Source organism: Euprymna scolopes, chromosome 20, assembly GCF_053919585.1.
Source record: "Euprymna scolopes isolate OS-2025 chromosome 20, ASM5391958v1, whole genome shotgun sequence".
NCBI classification, from domain to species: domain Eukaryota; kingdom Metazoa; phylum Mollusca; class Cephalopoda; order Sepiida; family Sepiolidae; genus Euprymna; species Euprymna scolopes.
In genome coordinates this window covers 6043041-6060136 of record NC_136501.1, presented here as the reverse complement: position 1 = coordinate 6060136, position 17096 = coordinate 6043041, and the positions used below count along the sequence as shown (strand labels likewise).

The window sequence follows — 17096 nt, the reverse complement described above, 5'->3', positions numbered from 1 at the left end:
GAGTCCATTATGGGGTGGTTGGTTGGTTGGTTGGTTGTTTTTGTTTTACCGCATATCAACCCTTTTCGGGTATTTAATGCCGAATCCAAAGGTTTTGAAGAAAATTTTTTTAATAAAATATATTTGTTGTTTTCACGTCAGTTTCTATTTAACCCATAGTTGGGACCCTAACAAGTACTACCACTCCGGGTCAGAATGGACCTGGGAGTAATGGTAATATATATATATATATATATATATATATATATATATATATATATTGAACAAAAAATATTGGAAACAAAAGTATAATCCACAAAAGATTTAAAAAATATATTCCATAAAAAACTATATTCCAAAAAAAATATTTAAAAAATAGTTCACAAAAAATATTAAAAAACATATTCAACAAAAAGATATTAAAAAATATATTCCAAAAAAATATTTAAAAACATATTCAACAAAAAAATATTAAAAATATATTCCAAAAAAATATTAAAATAAAACTATATTCAACAAAAATATTTTACAAAAAATATTCAACAAAAAGATATTAAAAAAACTATATTCGGCACAAAAATATTAAAAAAAAAAACTATATTCAACAAAAATATTTAAAAAAATACTTCACAAAAAATATTAAAAAACATATTCAACAAAATGATATTAAAAAAAATATTCCACAAAAATTATTCAAAACAAACGAGACGTTTTGACGTAAAAGTACAAACGCGAAAAAGAAAAAGGACAAAATAGGAACAAAAACATTAAATCACATTGAATCAATAAAAGAAATCAGATAACGTTTCATCTATTTGTACTTCATTAATCTTTCTCAATTGTTTTCGTTTTGAAACCAAAATAAAGGAAATAAAACAAAGGATGGCGTTGAATAATGAGCTAAGCTTCAAACATATCCAAGATTCCTCACTTTGCGGTGTTCTTTTACAGTTAGTAATTCTTCAATTCTGGTTTTATTCTATTCTTTACTGTCGTTTTTTTTGTTGTTTTATTTATCTTTCTTGCAATGTATTAGACCAATCCACTACTGATTATCCGTTGTATAATTTTGAATCTTTTGTTTGTGTCCTAGTCAGAATTATACCAAATGTTGCATGAAACATTCTTGGGAAGCATAAGAGAAAGGTGAGAGAGAGAGAGAAAGAGAGAGAGAGACGAGAAAGGAAAGGAGAATGAAAGGGACAGGAAGAGGGAGAAGAGAGAGACTAACAGCAAAACATTTCCTATCTACTGTGTATATGTCATTGTCATCAGTTCCATACAACATGTCTTGTTTTACATTTTAATATATATGACAACAATTCGCATTCACGAATTCATTCTGCAATTTACACACACACACACACACACACACGGTAATTTAATAAGTTCAAATGTATTCAACTGTTCAACTGAAAAAAATGATATTGTTTTCAAAAGTGCTCAATATATATGGAGTTTTATTAGTGAAATTATATAAACATCGGAAAAACCGTTGTTGAACCTCGGATGAGATGATCAACATCGTCGAAACGTAAATTAATCTGCATATAAGATTCTGATGCTTGTATAATATATATATATATATATATATATATATATATATATATATATATATATATATATATATATTCAGCTTCTGTTTCCCCGGAAATAGCCATATATATATATATATATATATATATATATATATTTATTTTTTTTTACATTTTCACCCCAAACAAGGCAAATTGCCACTTTGGTGTAGGGGGCTACTATCAGGGGCAACAACTACTGGGGTACTATGTAGGGATTTGGGCAGCAAGGTGTCGGTTCACGTTACACTTGAACTTCTGCATGTCAGTACTGTTGGGGAAGCAGGGACCTGGAATGGAATTCCAGAGTCTTGCGGTTCTGGGGAAGAAACTATTGGAGTAAAAAGATCTTTTACATCTAGGGATCTCTACAGTGTGGGGGTGGGATCTAGTAGCCTGTCGGGTTTGTCGAGGGTGCTCGCGTCGTGGGGGCACAAGTGATTGCAGTTCGTCAGAGCATTCACCACTAAAATACTTGTAGAAAAGGCAGAGGGATGCAACATTTCGTCGATGGGACAGAGGCTGAAGCTTAGATGCCAGTTCAGGGCCTATCAGGTTTGCGACTCTCTTTTGAACCTTGTCAAGGAGCGAGAGACTAGTAGCAGATGCACCAGCCCAGATGTGGCAGCAATACTCCATACATGGGCGAATGGTGGCCTTATAGAGATACAGGATACTTTCGGGTGTTAGTAGTTTTCTAGCACGGTAGAGAGAGCCTACCTTTCTTGCAGCGGCCCTGGCAATGCCTTCAATGTAATTGTTCCAACTCATGTTTCCTGTGAACGTTAGGCCAAGGAGTTTGAAAGATGGACTCTCAGATAAAGAGTCGTTGGCCATTGCTATGGGTGGTAGAGAGGGTTTCTTGTAATTATTGAATGAAACTAGTTTAGTCTTGGCAGCATTGAACGCGACCAACCACTTTTGTCCCCATTCCACTACAGATATATATATATATATATATATATATATATATATATATATATATATATATATATATATGTATATGTATATATAAAGGCTTCCATCAATCTTAACAGACTATGGATACCCACTGTAAGGGTGCCTGCGCGTGAAATTTGTGTGGCAAGAGTTGCGCAATCTTCAACCACGCATCTCCTGAGTCAACATTGTTGCATACCAGTGGCAAGTTGAGGTACAAGACGACTGGAAACAATGTCGAGATGAGCGGAGAGCATATATATATATATATATATATATATATATATATTTGTAGTCGTACAAAATTATATAATAGCTATATACAGACTAAATTTATTAGCTGTGAGAAAGAAAATTTCCAGTTTTTATTTTTTTTTTTTAATTCCCCGTGGTTAATAAATTTGGTTTGTACATAGCTATATACATAAACTTTTTTTAAGTGAAAGTTCGGATACGTTCAGCTAATGAGCGCAAAGTGGGTGAAACTTTTCTTGAACTTCCGGTCTGAACTGAAGTTTTCATGGATTGTATGAGCTGCGACATTGTTTAATTGTGAATATATATATATATATATATATATATATATATATATATATATATATACGATAAACAAACGTGGAAATAATTATGGCCAAATGGTTGAACATGTATTCGCGTTTGTTGATCTGACTGACACATTCTAAAACAAAAAACACAAATAATTGAAGAAAATAATGTAAAAAATGCCATGTTAACATACCACTATTTTTGCAGCCAATCAAAACGAAGGTTCTCTTACCTAAAAACAGAAAACAAAACAATAATAAACATTGGATTTCATATTTATCAAGATACAAACTATTAAATAAGCTCTACACTTACGTTGTACCCTTTTGTTGAGTCAAAGTTTTTCACTTTTTATGGAAAATTTTAATTAGAAATAATTAAAGATATTTGTCTTCGCATTGTGTAAATTTGAGTTGAAATTTCAAATTAAGCCAATTTAGTGCAGAATGTTTTTTTTTAATAAACATTAAAAAAATTAAAATAGACTTAGTTTCGACGATATACGGCTTCATCAGACTTAGCAGCAGTTTGTTTATTTTCTTTTTCCTTCCTTGTTGCATGCTGTCACTGTCATAGTGTTGGAAAGAATAACGAGTAAACTCGGAAACAATTAAATGAAAAATATATTAAACATAAAATACAGAAACGACGTTAGTTGAGTGGGAACTCCGCTCAACTGAAGGGCAAAATAAAGATACGACTGTCTCTTTCTGAGTCTTGGATTCAGGCAGAACCTGGTTACCGGAAGTTACGTCAGGAATAGTGCATTGTCAGAATCTGTAGGGGTGCCACCCCAACACACTAGAAAAGCAACATATCGTTGAGTACCATAGATAAGTCTCATACCAATAATATGCGTATGCAATTCATATTGTTCACCGATGAAAATAAAACGCGATAATAAATATGGAGTTCTATAAAAGGAATAAACTGGCAGATATAGACAAATCAAAATAGATATTCGATTGGTAGATATAAAAAAAGACATAAAAATCACTTTCCAATCTCATCATATTTAGATTTCTCTCTGAAAATGTAAAAAATGCAATGAATTTCCCATAAGTGTTCACAACGCTTCATTTTTTTTTTATCGAAACAATTTAATCTATTGATAAAACTTATTGCGTCCATTTTGTTTCTGTTTTTCAGCATTGCATAATAAAGTAAATTGTTTAGAAAAAGAAACACAAGAAAAAGGGGAAGGGACCATTAACTTTTTATTAAACGTTTCATCAAGCGGCCATTCAAATCTGTTATTTTTTACTTTAATCAATGAAGCCATTTAAACAAGTTTTTTTTTTTTGTAGTTGATCAAATCGATTGTGGTGTTGGTCTATCTACTTTTTACGATTCATCTCCAACACATACACATCTCTCACTCTCTCAGATATATATATATATATATATATATATATATATATATATATATATATATATATATATATAAGTAAATCGCGATATATCCAGACAGTCGTGTGAGATGGGTCAGCGGTAAGGGGTTTAGGCTCATTACCGTAGGGCCCCGATTTCGAATCTCGCTAGATTCAGCCACTCTGATGAGTCGTAGATGACGAAACACATGTCAGTGGCTAATTATATTAAAAAAAAATTATATATATATATATATATATATATATATACATATAATTTTTTTAATATTAGAATATTTGGCCAGTAGTTTTTCTCTTTTTTTTTAAAGAAGAAATAACTTGCTGAGATTTTATTTTCCTTGGTCGGTGTTATGTAAAATGTTTCCCTGTGAAAATTCTTTTTATCTCTAAGAGAAGAAAGACTATTTTTGAGATCGGACTTTTTCGATTTTCGATACATATCGGATGAATTTCTGTACAAAACATATCTAAGAACACTGTCAGACATATAAATTACCTTTGTGTGAAATTTGCAAAAGATAGCCTCAGCCGTTTCGGAACCTACTTACGCACACACAGAGTGACTTTTATATAATAGTAGTTAGACAGACAAAAGCCATGAATTTGCATGCATTGCATTTTATTGAATGTTTGTAACATCGAGATGTGTTTGTGTTGTGGAGTGATCAGATGAATATATTTTGTTTTAGGTTTTGTACGACTGATTTTCCGTGTGCAAGTGCGTTGTACGAGTATCCCTTCACCCTAAAACGCCCAGAGTTCATTCCACAGTATGATATGATGAATTATCTTGTCACTGAAAAAAATGAACTACAACTCCGATGCTAAAAATACAAAAATACGTTTTGACAACTTTAGAAAAGTCAGAGAACCAGATATTTTCCTTTCTTTCCACTTCATAATTTTTTCCGATCATTGCAGCATTTTGGCTCCATCCGCCATCGGGAAATCAGACCAGAGGTTAAACATGTCCAGCAAATGTTTTTGAAAGACAAACAATAAATTATATATAACTTCTATTGCTATATATATATATATATATATATATATATATATATATATATTAGTTCGACACGTTTACACACAGGACCCACACGTTGTATGCAGTCTACGTTGCAAGGAACAGAAGACAAGTGATAACTCGAATACTTTTTCCTTTAACAACGACATTTATTTCTGAGTACTTCACCAAATAAAATGTGATTCTGAACATGCTTTGAATGTCATCCACATCTCTAACGTAATCGTCTTCTCAAACGCGCTCTCTCCTTTATATAATCTTTTTTTTTACCGTGACGTCATTTAGTTCATGGCTCATATACATTTGTTGATTTTTTTGTTGATTTTTAAACGATACTACGCTTAATAGCGTCTTCAGCTTTGATTATCATGGAAACTCTTTTGCCTTAGAGAATCGCCCATATTTTTTGGACGTAAACAAAAAAACACATTATTTTTTATTTTACTTCGAAAACAGTAATCTACGAACATGCATGTTTCGAGGTCCTACCTCTCATCAGCGTAGCTTGACTGGTTCTAGGATTCGAACCTTAGACCATATGTATTATAGTGTAGTGCATTAACTGTTATGTCACAAAGTCATAGATCACTTTATGTGTTGTTTTTTTATTTATTTATATTTATTCCATTTTCACCCCAAAGAAGGCACAGTGACACTTTGAAGTAGGGGGCTACTATTGGGGGCATAAGTTGCAGGGATACTATGAAGGGAGTTGAATAGCAAGATGTTTGTTCACATTACACTTGAACTTTTGTCTGTCAATACAGTTGGGAAAACATGAACCCGGAAGGGAGTTCCAAAGTCTAGCAGTCCTGGGGGAAAAAACTATTAGAGTAGAAAGCTTTCTTACATCTAAGGATCTCTACTGTGTAGGGGTGGGATTTTGCTGATTTTCGGGTTTGTCAGGGGTATTTACGTCGAGGAGGTCCAAAGGCTTGTAGTTCGTTAGAGTATCCACCATTAAAATACTTGTAGAACAAGCAGAGGGATGCAACATTGCGTCGATGGGACAGAGGTTGAAGCTTGGACGACAGTTCAAGACCTATCAGGTTGGTGACTCTCTTTGGAACCTTGTTCAGGAGCGAGAGACTAGTAGCAAGTGCACCAGCCCAAATGTGACAACAATACTCCATGGTGTATTGATTTTTTGTTGATTTTTAAACGATACTACGCGGGTGAAATAAGTTGAAATTAAAACAGCAGAAAACATTAGATGATAAAATAAAAAAAAAAACATCCATTTTCGAAAATAAAATCGTGTAAATAGTTCGAAAATACAAGTTCTATTATGACACTTTTAATTAAGTGTCAAAAGGTTGACTGGCGAAGTTAATTAAACAATAATTAATTAAATTATAATATTAATTGTTTTATTGAACAGTATAAAATTTGTTAAGGTAGCCAACATTTTTTAAGAACCAAGTGTAATAAACTGTCATTGAGTGCAAAGAGATGGCGACCTTAGCAAGAACAGGATTTGACCTATAAATCTGTCAATAAAACAAAAACCATCTGTAGGTGTATTGACCTTTCAAAATTATAAACGAACTATATAAGTAAAATTAATTCGGTTTGAAAGTCCGACATTTTAAGTGCAAAGAAATTGGGAATGACAGATAAAACAAAAACAAAGTGCAGACGTTTGCACCTGCTGAAAAATCATAATTTATCAAATTATAAACAATAAATATATTTTTAAGTTGGCAATCATTTTTGGGTCGGCCTAACTTGGAATTGAGTACAAGCTTGGCACAAGGACTGGGCGGCTATACATTATTCATCAACTAATCACAGAATTGCTCCGTATAGCCCCTCCCAATGATTGCAACTAATTGGCCGATTATCTAAAACCAATCAAAGGCTAACCTGAGTGATTGTTACGACGATAGCTATTAGTCGGCAATCCCCATTGGCTGGCCAATCAGACACTGATTGTTCAAGTATTCGGGCCAATAAATAGAGGATACCCAAAGCGAAAAATCGAGTTGGTTCATTTTTTTGCCGCCGCTTAAAGAACCAAATCCGTTGCCATTCTTCATCAACGCTGCTTAATTGCAGTCAAGAGTTTCTAAGAAAACTTTATTCCGCCAGTCAACCACAATCACTCCCCTTGCGTGGTGTTTGAAGATTGTGTTAATAAACGTTGTTATTGTTTATAACAAACGCTTTCAGACATTTTTTCTTTGATTGCTTGGCAACTTTTCTTCCCTCCAGCAACAAATTCAACCTTCGTCGACTGGGCCATACTCATCAATTCTTTCTACGGATCTTAAAGCAACGTGGGCGTGGAAGGAAACAGAGAAAGACCAGTCAACGTATGTGGTAATCACGAAACCATCGGCCAACTCGGGTTCGTGAAGATATCGTACCACATTTGGTGCCTTAAGACGCAGGATTGACCCTGGTTAATTACCAGACGGATCTCGTCGCATCTGTGTCGCAGAATCCAGTATCGGCGCTTCAAAACACAAGATCGACACTCTGTATATTCACCGGCACAACGACACTCCACCCAGAAACCAGCCTAGGAAGCAATTAGCTCAACCTACTCAAGCCACTCACCAGAAAAGTCCACAGAGTCAGGGTAAGTGACTATTTTTCTTTGTTCTTTGCATTCATTGTGCATGTTGGTTCATTTCTAAATAGCTTCTAGGTGTGTTTATTTTTTTTTTTTCTTAATACAATGGCTACTTCTCGTTCAAATATTTCACCTATGTTGGTAACAGCTGGATCAAAGATCCCAATTTTTTCTGGTAGACCGGCAGATCTGAAACCATGGCTGATGGCATTGAAAAAAAAACAAAGGGTCCATAATTTATCGGACCCTGAATTGATTAACCTAGCCTATGACTATTCAGATGGAGTAGTGTCCGAATGGATTGGAACTTATCTTGATGACCATTCGGATACTTCCAGTAAAGCCTTATTCGATGAAATCACAGCACAGTATGGAGAGTTTGTCAACCCTGCTGATGCTGCTCGAGCATTGATTAAGGTGATACAAGGAAAAAATGAATCGCTTGCAGAACTGGCTAGTAGAATGTCAAGTCTTGCAAGGCTGGCTTATAGAGACTCTGAACTGAGAGAAGGGTCAGCTGTACAGGTACAGCTAGCTGAATTCTTCATTGATGGAATAAACAATACTTTCATTAAGGAAGATGTGGCCAGAGCCAACCCAAAGACACTGTCGGAGGCTTTGTCATCAGCCAGAGAAAGTGAAAGGCTTTATGAGCGACTTCTGGGCTGTGGGAAACGAGAAAAAATGAATAATAAATTTTCAGGTAGAAATCATTGGCAACAGGAGGGAATAGGCTCTCATACAGTACTAAGGGAACCAAAGGCGGAGGGTTACCATAGAAAATGGTCTGGAGAGAGTCATGGTTGTTACAGCTGTAGACAACCAGTAAAAAAAAAGGGGATTACTTCAAATCAGCATGAACGCTGGAATTATTACGAACAAAGGTGTCCAAAGTCTGAAAGCGGGAATGTAACTTACTCGACTTCAGAAAAACGAAACACCAAGGCACCGGCACAAACAAAAAGTCGCAGAACTAACCATATTCAGTCATTAAAAGAAAAAAAGAATAAGGGTACTCTTGCTCCTAAAAAGAATAATCCAAGAAATTCCTGCTCTAAACGGGAAATGATTAATATTCCCAACACAAAAGGAGCAGAAGAATATGAATTATTCACACAGGGCTCGGACATGACGTGTAGGGTAGATATCATGGGCAAGCAGGTAGAAGCATTGATAGACTCCGGGTCAGAAGTCTCGCTTCTAAAGTCCTCAATTTTTGAAGACCTAAGAGATAGCAAAATAAAGTTGAAAGACTCAGATTTAACAGTAACTCAAGCAAATGGACAGAAAATGAAACTAAATGGTATGATCCACCTACCTATTAAAATCGGAAAGATTAAGACAGGTTCAAAATTGTACATTGCACCTGACTTAGACCAAACCATGATTTTAGGGGAGGATTGGTTAAAAATAAATAAAGCACAATTATGTTTTAATCCAAATCGGCTAACGATAAGAGGGGTAAAAATTCCCTTGGGTAATAGTTCCGGCGGGGAAATTAAAATCTACACTACAGACAGTGTAAAATTACCCCCACGAACTGCTATCTCCTGCGCAGCCAAACTAGTCCCCTCAGAGCCAAATAAAGAAAACCTATACCAGGTGATTTCAACGGAGGAGGTAATACCGGAGGAGGAAGAAATAGTGTTAGTTGAAGCGATAGTAAAAGAAAATGAGAAGGGAAAGATTCCAGTTATGTTGGCAAATTTGGGTAATAAAACTTTGAGCGTTCCCAAGGGTGAAAATTTGGGAAGGGTAGCGCCAATAAGAATTCGGAAGCAAGTCAGGTACATTGAGAAACGCCCAATTAAGATGAGCAAAAATACAATTAATCCTAAGGACATCAACGTACCTAATGAGCATAGACAAGAGATAGTGAATTTAATTCAGAAGAATATAGATGTTGTCGCTAACTCAGATAAGGAGTTGGGACGAACTCAGTCGGTTCAAATGAAAATAGATACTGGAAACAACCCACCCATAAAAATGAAACCGTACAGAACTCCGATACACAAAAGGGAGTTAGTAGAAGAAGCTGTCAAAGAAATGCTGGAAGCTAAGGTGATTGAACGCTCACGATCTCCTTGGAGCTTTCCCATTGTAGTGGTTGACAAAAAGGATGGGGGACACCGCTTTTGTGTAGATTTTAGAGCCCTCAACAACATAACTAAGCCGCTTGCTTATCCACTACCATTAATAGATGATATACTGGCCCTCTTAGGCAAGGCAAGATGTTTTTCCACCCTTGATTTGAGATCAGGGTACTGGCAGGTAGCCCTGGATCAAGATGACCGTGAAAAGGCTGCATTTGTGTGCCACTACGGGCTTTTTCAATTTCGAGTTATGCCCTTTGGATTGGCTAATGCTCCAGGTGTTTTCCAACAACTCATGTCCATAGTACTTGGAGGGTTGGAAGGCTTTGCTATGGCATATCTCGATGACATACTAGTTTTCTCGAGCAATATAAATGAACATTTCCAACACCTTCAAACGGTATTCAATCAACTGAGAAAACATGGGTTAAAATTAAAACTGGCAAAGTGTCAGTTCATGATGGCAGAAACTAAATACTTGGGATTTGTCATAAATAAACAAGGAATCAAGCCAGATGATGATAAGGTCAAAGTAATTCGCTCGATGCCAGAACCTAAAACTGTTAGACAGGTCAGGGGTTTTATAGGCGCAATCGGATATTACCGAAGATTCATACCTGCATTTTCAAGAATAGCTACCCCTCTTATAGCTCTCACAAAAAAAAGTGCTCGCTTTAAGTGGACAGATGATTGCCAGCGATCATTTGATACGCTGAAAGATCAACTGTCAACGATCCCCTTATTGGCATACCCAGACATAAATAAACCTATGATCTTGTACACAGATGCGAGCGACCTGTGTATTGGGGCATGTCTAACTCAACCATGTCCTGAGAAGGACGGTCCTGTCCCAGGAATACCAGAAGAAGTACCTATCTACTTTCTTTCTCACAAGTTAACATCTACGCAACAGAAGTGGCCTGTCATAGAAAAGGAAGCATTTGCTATTGTATATGCTCTCCAAAAACTTGATTATTATCTAAACGGTGCACAATTCGTGATAAAAACAGATCATAAGCCTTTGAAATATCTATTTAAAGCAGATTTGACAAATAAAAAGATACAACAATGGGCCTTAAAAATAAGTGGATACAACTGTACCATAGAATATCTATCGGGCAAAGAAAATACATGTGCCGATTTATTGTCACGTATCCCTAATCAGCTAGAACAAGAATCGACGCCTCAAGAACTTGAAATTGATGATAAATTTTATCAAATAAACATGATAAACTCACATAGGTTGGATTATAGACACACCTTAGATGAAACAGATAGAACGGATGAAAACCCCAAAAAAGAAATGCCCCAATTAGACAGATACAAGGAAGATGAAGAAATTAAGACGCTAAAAAGAACCATAGAGTCAGGTAAAGCATCTAAAGCATTTCTAGAAAGATATATGGTACAAAATGGGTTGCTATACTATCTTTCTGACCGAGACGGAGACGTCCGACCTAGGTTGTATATACCCAAACAGATTCGAGGGGACATATTGAGACAGCTTCATGATAAAATGGGGCATATTGGTATTGACAAGACGTACGAACTCATAGGCAGGAAATATTACTGGCCGGGGTTGTACAAGGAAGTCACAAACCATGTAAACCTATGCGTTGTTTGTCAGTCGAGGAGCGGCAAATCTGAAATTGCACCCCTTGAAGAAACTGATGTCCCATTTTATCCCTTTGAAAAAATTAGTGTAGATGTCTCCGGACCCTATGGGGAAACTCCACAGGGAAATAAATACATAGTTAGCTTTGTGGATTGGCTAACTAACTGGCCGGAAGCCTATGCAGTACCAGATAAGAAAGCTCAGACTGTAGCTAGACTATTACTAACCGAAATAATCCCGCGCTTTGGGACCCCCTTAGAACTGGTATCTGATAATGGCCCAGAAAACGTTAATGAAGTAATGAGACAAACAACTGAAGGTCTCAACATCAAGCACATTGTAACATCCCCCTATCACCCACAAGCTAATGCTAAGGTTGAGCGGTTCCACCGATTCTTGGGAGATACATTGGCAAAGCTCACTAAAGACGACAAGGAAAATTGGGATTTATTCCTGACTCAGGCATTAGCGGCCATAAGATTTTCTATTAATGAAGTGACCGGATTTTCCCCTTATTTTTTACTATTTGGTCGAGATGTAATCTTGCCTATTGATAATCTATTAAAACCCCGTAGGAAATATCTGGGAGAAGATTTTCACCAGATAATCCTCCAAAATCAACATAAGATATTTATGCAAGCTAGGCAGAGGATAAAACGTGCCCAGAAGAAACGAAATGAAAGGGTAAACTTGGGGAGGAAAGAGGTAACCCTCAAAATAGGAGATCCGGTGTATCATAAGAAGCATCTACGACAAGGGAAGCTTGACGAAAAATGGTCTCCTTATTATAGAATAATTAATCAGACAGGTCCAGTAAATTTTGTTGTATGGGACCAAATAAATGGCAAAGTAAAAAAGGCTCATGCAAATGACTTAAAATTAGCAGGAGTAGAAGAATGGGAAATTCCTAAAAGAAAAGAAGCAAATCCACGTATGAGATGGACGAGGTGGGTAGAAGCCCCCTCGGAGACTGATTCGGAGTCAGAAATTGAGATTGAGCCAAGCCCAATTGCTAGATCACAAATAGAAATTGAAGAAGTAGGAAATGCCTTTGTGCAAAATGAATTGGATAGTTGGGAGAGTGAAGACGAAATTCCCCTGTCAGAGTTACGAAAAAGATATCAAGAAAAAGAAGATACACCTTTAAAATACAGATTAAGAAGCTATCAAAATAAAAAAAGGGATGACTTGACATCGGGCCAATCCCATAATATAACTGATCACCAGCTTGCACCAAGTTGTGACTCAGCGAATCAAGCATGTGTGCTGGATAAAATCTAAAACCGGCATTATATAACAGAGAGATGGTTATGTAAGTTTCCATGGATGCGTCTGAAAAACAAAACAAAATAAAATAAAATATAGAGAAGGAATATATAAACAGAAGGCTTGAAAAGAAGTAGTTTTTAAAGTTAGACGGAACCATATTACCTTTCATTAGTAACCGACTGAATTTAACCCCCTATTCTCTTGTAGGATGGCTGAATTGAAGTCCCTACTCCTGCTGAGCATGCTGACAACAGTAGCAGCCCTGCGACATAGTCAGAATGTAATTTTTCGCAAAACAAGTGAAGTAACGATTACAAGGTCAAAATGGTTAATAGTTTTTACGATGAACTTCAAACCCTATTACTCCTTATTAAATAAGTTGAGAAAAGAAATAGACGAGGTCACCTTAGTAGGAAAGGATTTGGAAATTGATTGCATAGCTAATGAAAAAGGGAAATGTTTTAATCTGTGGTGCCCACTTATGCAGGACATAAAGATTATGAAAACTAGTGTGGAGGTTATAGAAAAATATTTGGATGGATTGAAACTATTACAAAATAGAGAAAAAAGATCGGTACTTCCCATAATGGGGAAAGCGTTAAACGTACTTTTTGGGACTATAACAGAGGAACAATTAGATGCCCTAAAGAAAAGATTGAGGACTTCTGAAAAAGGTCAGATGAAATTGGCCCAAGTAGAAAAGGATAGTATTACTATTCTAAATATAACCAGGGTGGAACTAGCCGATAACCGTCGCAAAATAAATGAGTTAGTGGAGGGGTTTAAGGAAATGCAAGTGGAGCTCGGAAATATCACTGGAGAATTAATGATCCGAGTGATAAAACTGGAAGATTGCATAAGAAAATATCTTCGTTTTTTAACAATCATCGAACAATTGCAGAAAAAGTTGCAAGCACTGTTGGACTCCATACAAAACCTGCAAGCACAGTCTGATATGTTAGCTTTGGGTCATTTGTCTCCAAATATAGTGGAACCTTTTGCATTAAAAGACCACTTACTAGAAGTTCAGGCCAAACTACCTCATCACCTAAGATTGCCAGCGAATCCCACAGCTGAGCTGTGGTATTACTATAAGTCATTGGGTTGTCTAACTCTCATCGAAGATGGTAAATTGCTGATTGTGGTGTCACTTCCATTGTTGGATACCGGTAGTATATATGAAGTCTTTCAAGTCATTAATTTACCGATTCCTTATCCACATGAGAAACAGGGATTGGGAACTGTCGCAAAATACAAAATAGAATCCGAAAATATTGCTCTTGATCAAACTAGAGAAAAGTTCATGTTGCTTACCTCTTCCGAGGCAGAAAAATGTACACATGATCTACTCGGAACCTGCGTATCTAATAGCCCGATATATACATTCAGCAATCACCATTTGTGTGTAATCGAATTATTCAAGGATAATAAAAAGGGAATAGGGCAGCATTGTCAAATAGAAGTCCTCCTAGATGTAATGCTGCCAAATGCTATTAGGATAACAGATGGGGCATGGGCGATAGCAGCGAAAGATGAGTTGGAACTATCTCAGGTATGTACCGGAAAACCTCCCAAAACAATAAAAATATCTCCTCCGTTGACCACTCTGCAGGTGCCATTGGGCTGTGGGGTCTATGGCGGCGCTATAACCCTTCCTCCCTATTACCAAGCCGAGGAAAAATTTGAGACCAGCGACTCTTTTTTTACCATTGATGAATATCACACTTACTAGTAGATTAAGCCTATGGGAACCTCTAATAAAAGGATTTCCAAACATGACCCCGCAAGCAATCCCTAATGTCGTAAGTCCTCTAAAGAAAATAAATTTAAGGGAATTAATACATAAACTCGATGCACTTAGAGAGGAAAATTCCCTAACAGAAAGTGAACAAGTAGGTAGTTCTACCTGGTTAATTTTGGTAATAGCCATCATCTTATTAATTGTATCAGTTTTGTTAACATCAAGCCTGATAGTACGCCATTGTTTAAGTAAGCTTAAGAGAAATGAACCAACTAAACTGCACAAGAATGTTGGGAGCTCAGGAACGGTTGTCACTGATCAACAGCAGAGACTGGAACAACAAATCGAACTTGAACCAATAGGTGACATACAAACTCCACAGACCACAAATATCCCGAAAGAAGCCTTGCAATTACCATCGGTGGAGATACTTTCAGTGTAATGATCTGAATTTCTTGGAACAATCGATTAAAAAATCTTTACAAATGCATGAAAAAAAAATTTTCCTACAAATGCATTAAAAAAAAAAAAAAAAAAAAAAAAAAGAAAAAAATTTCCTACAAATGCATGAAAAAAAAATGAAGGACTCTGCAATGAACATTTATTATTATTGTTGTTGTCATTATTATCATTATATAAAAAAAAAGAGATAATAATTCTGTAAAAAAAAAAAAAAGAAAATGAAAACATTTTTTGTAATATTTTAAAATGTCAAAAAAAAAAGGGGGGATGTAGAAAAAAAAGATGGGGTTGTTTGTTAGGATGAACAATTGATTTTTTTTCTATGGACACATACAAAACTGAACTGTGTAATCAATCATTGTAATTATATGTCTTCTGTATGTACCGTTAAACATGATTTACCGACCTTTAACCAAAGGTTAAATGTCGGTAAGTGGGGGAGGAGTATGACACTTTTAATTAAGTGTCAAAAGGTTGACTGGCGAAGTTAATTAAACAATAATTAATTAAATTATAATATTAATTGTTTTATTGAACAGTATAAAATTTGTTAAGGTAGCCAACATTTTTTAAGAACCAAGTGTAATAAACTGTCATTGAGTGCAAAGAGATGGCGACCTTAGCAAGAACAGGATTTGACCTATAAATCTGTCAATAAAACAAAAACCATCTGTAGGTGTATTGACCTTTCAAAATTATAAACGAACTATATAAGTAAAATTAATTCGGTTTGAAAGTCCGACATTTTAAGTGCAAAGAAATTGGGAATGACAGATAAAACAAAAACAAAGTGCAGACGTTTGCACCTGCTGAAAAATCATAATTTATCAAATTATAAACAATAAATATATTTTTAAGTTGGCAATCATTTTTGGGTCGGCCTAACTTGGAATTGAGTACAAGCTTGGCACAAGGACTGGGCGGCTATACATTATTCATCAACTAATCACAGAATTGCTCCGTATAGCCCCTCCCAATGATTGCAACTAATTGGCCGATTATCTAAAACCAATCAAAGGCTAACCTGAGTGATTGTTACGACGATAGCTATTAGTCGGCAATCCCCATTGGCTGGCCAATCAGACACTGATTGTTCAAGTATTCGGGCCAATAAATAGAGGATACCCAAAGCGAAAAATCGAGTTGGTTCATTTTTTTGCCGCCGCTTAAAGAACCAAATCCGTTGCCATTCTTCATCAACGCTGCTTAATTGCAGTCAAGAGTTTCTAAGAAAACTTTATTCCGCCAGTCAACCACAATCACTCCCCTTGCGTGGTGTTTGAAGATTGTGTTAATAAACGTTGTTATTGTTTATAACAAACGCTTTCAGACATTTTTTCTTTGATTGCTTGGCAACTTTTCTTCCCTCCAGCAACAAATTCAACCTTCGTCGACTGGGCCATACTCATCAATTCTTTCTACGGATCTTAAAGCAACGTGGGCGTGGAAGGAAACAGAGAAAGACCAGTCAACGTATGTGGTAATCACGAAACCATCGGCCAACTCGGGTTCGTGAAGATATCGTACCACACTATGAAATGTTGCTATCAACAGTGACTGATAAGGCTTAGCGAAAGTCAAGGTAACATTCCATTAACACAATGACGATAGAGACGGTGGGAGATGAAAAAAAAAATGGGTTTCTTTTTAAATTTGAAATAGAAAGGTTTCAGAAGACAAAAGAGAAATCAAAATTAAACTCGATTTTAACAGATTCTTCAGACTTCATTCCCTTTTTTTTGTTTTTAGTTTTTGTAAATTAAGCATTAATGGAAACCTTAGAAATGTTGACACTACAGAAAACTTTAACCAAATAATTTTAAAACTGTCAATCATCTTTAAAAGTCATAGAATGCGTCCATTAAATCTGTGTATGAAGTTATGAAAA

General features: G+C 35.9%; 2 protein-coding genes across 3 annotated transcripts in view; one reads left to right on the top strand and one right to left on the bottom strand.

The window, feature by feature from the left end:
- The window catches only part of LOC145241299 (uncharacterized), a 548760-nt gene that overhangs the window by 221246 nt on the left and 310418 nt on the right, over window positions 1-17096 (bottom strand). Inside the window, exon 2 of one of the 2 annotated variants that reach the window (XM_080104050.1) lies at window positions 3112-3270. The exons of the other annotated variant lie outside the window; for it this stretch is intronic. Within the exon in view, the coding sequence (XP_079960176.1) occupies window positions 3250-3270 (21 nt within the window). The 3' untranslated portion in view covers window positions 3112-3249. Of the gene's footprint in view, window positions 1-3111; window positions 3271-17096 lie in introns of those variants that run through there. 2 annotated transcript variants of the gene reach the window in all.
- LOC145241298 (uncharacterized) lies at window positions 6745-16820 on the top strand. The gene is made up of 2 exons (XM_080104046.1): window positions 6745-8034; window positions 13213-16820. Exon 2 carries the CDS (start codon window positions 13214-13216, stop codon window positions 14735-14737), a length of 1524 nt encoding a protein of 507 aa, XP_079960172.1. The 5' UTR covers window positions 6745-8034; window position 13213; the 3' UTR covers window positions 14738-16820.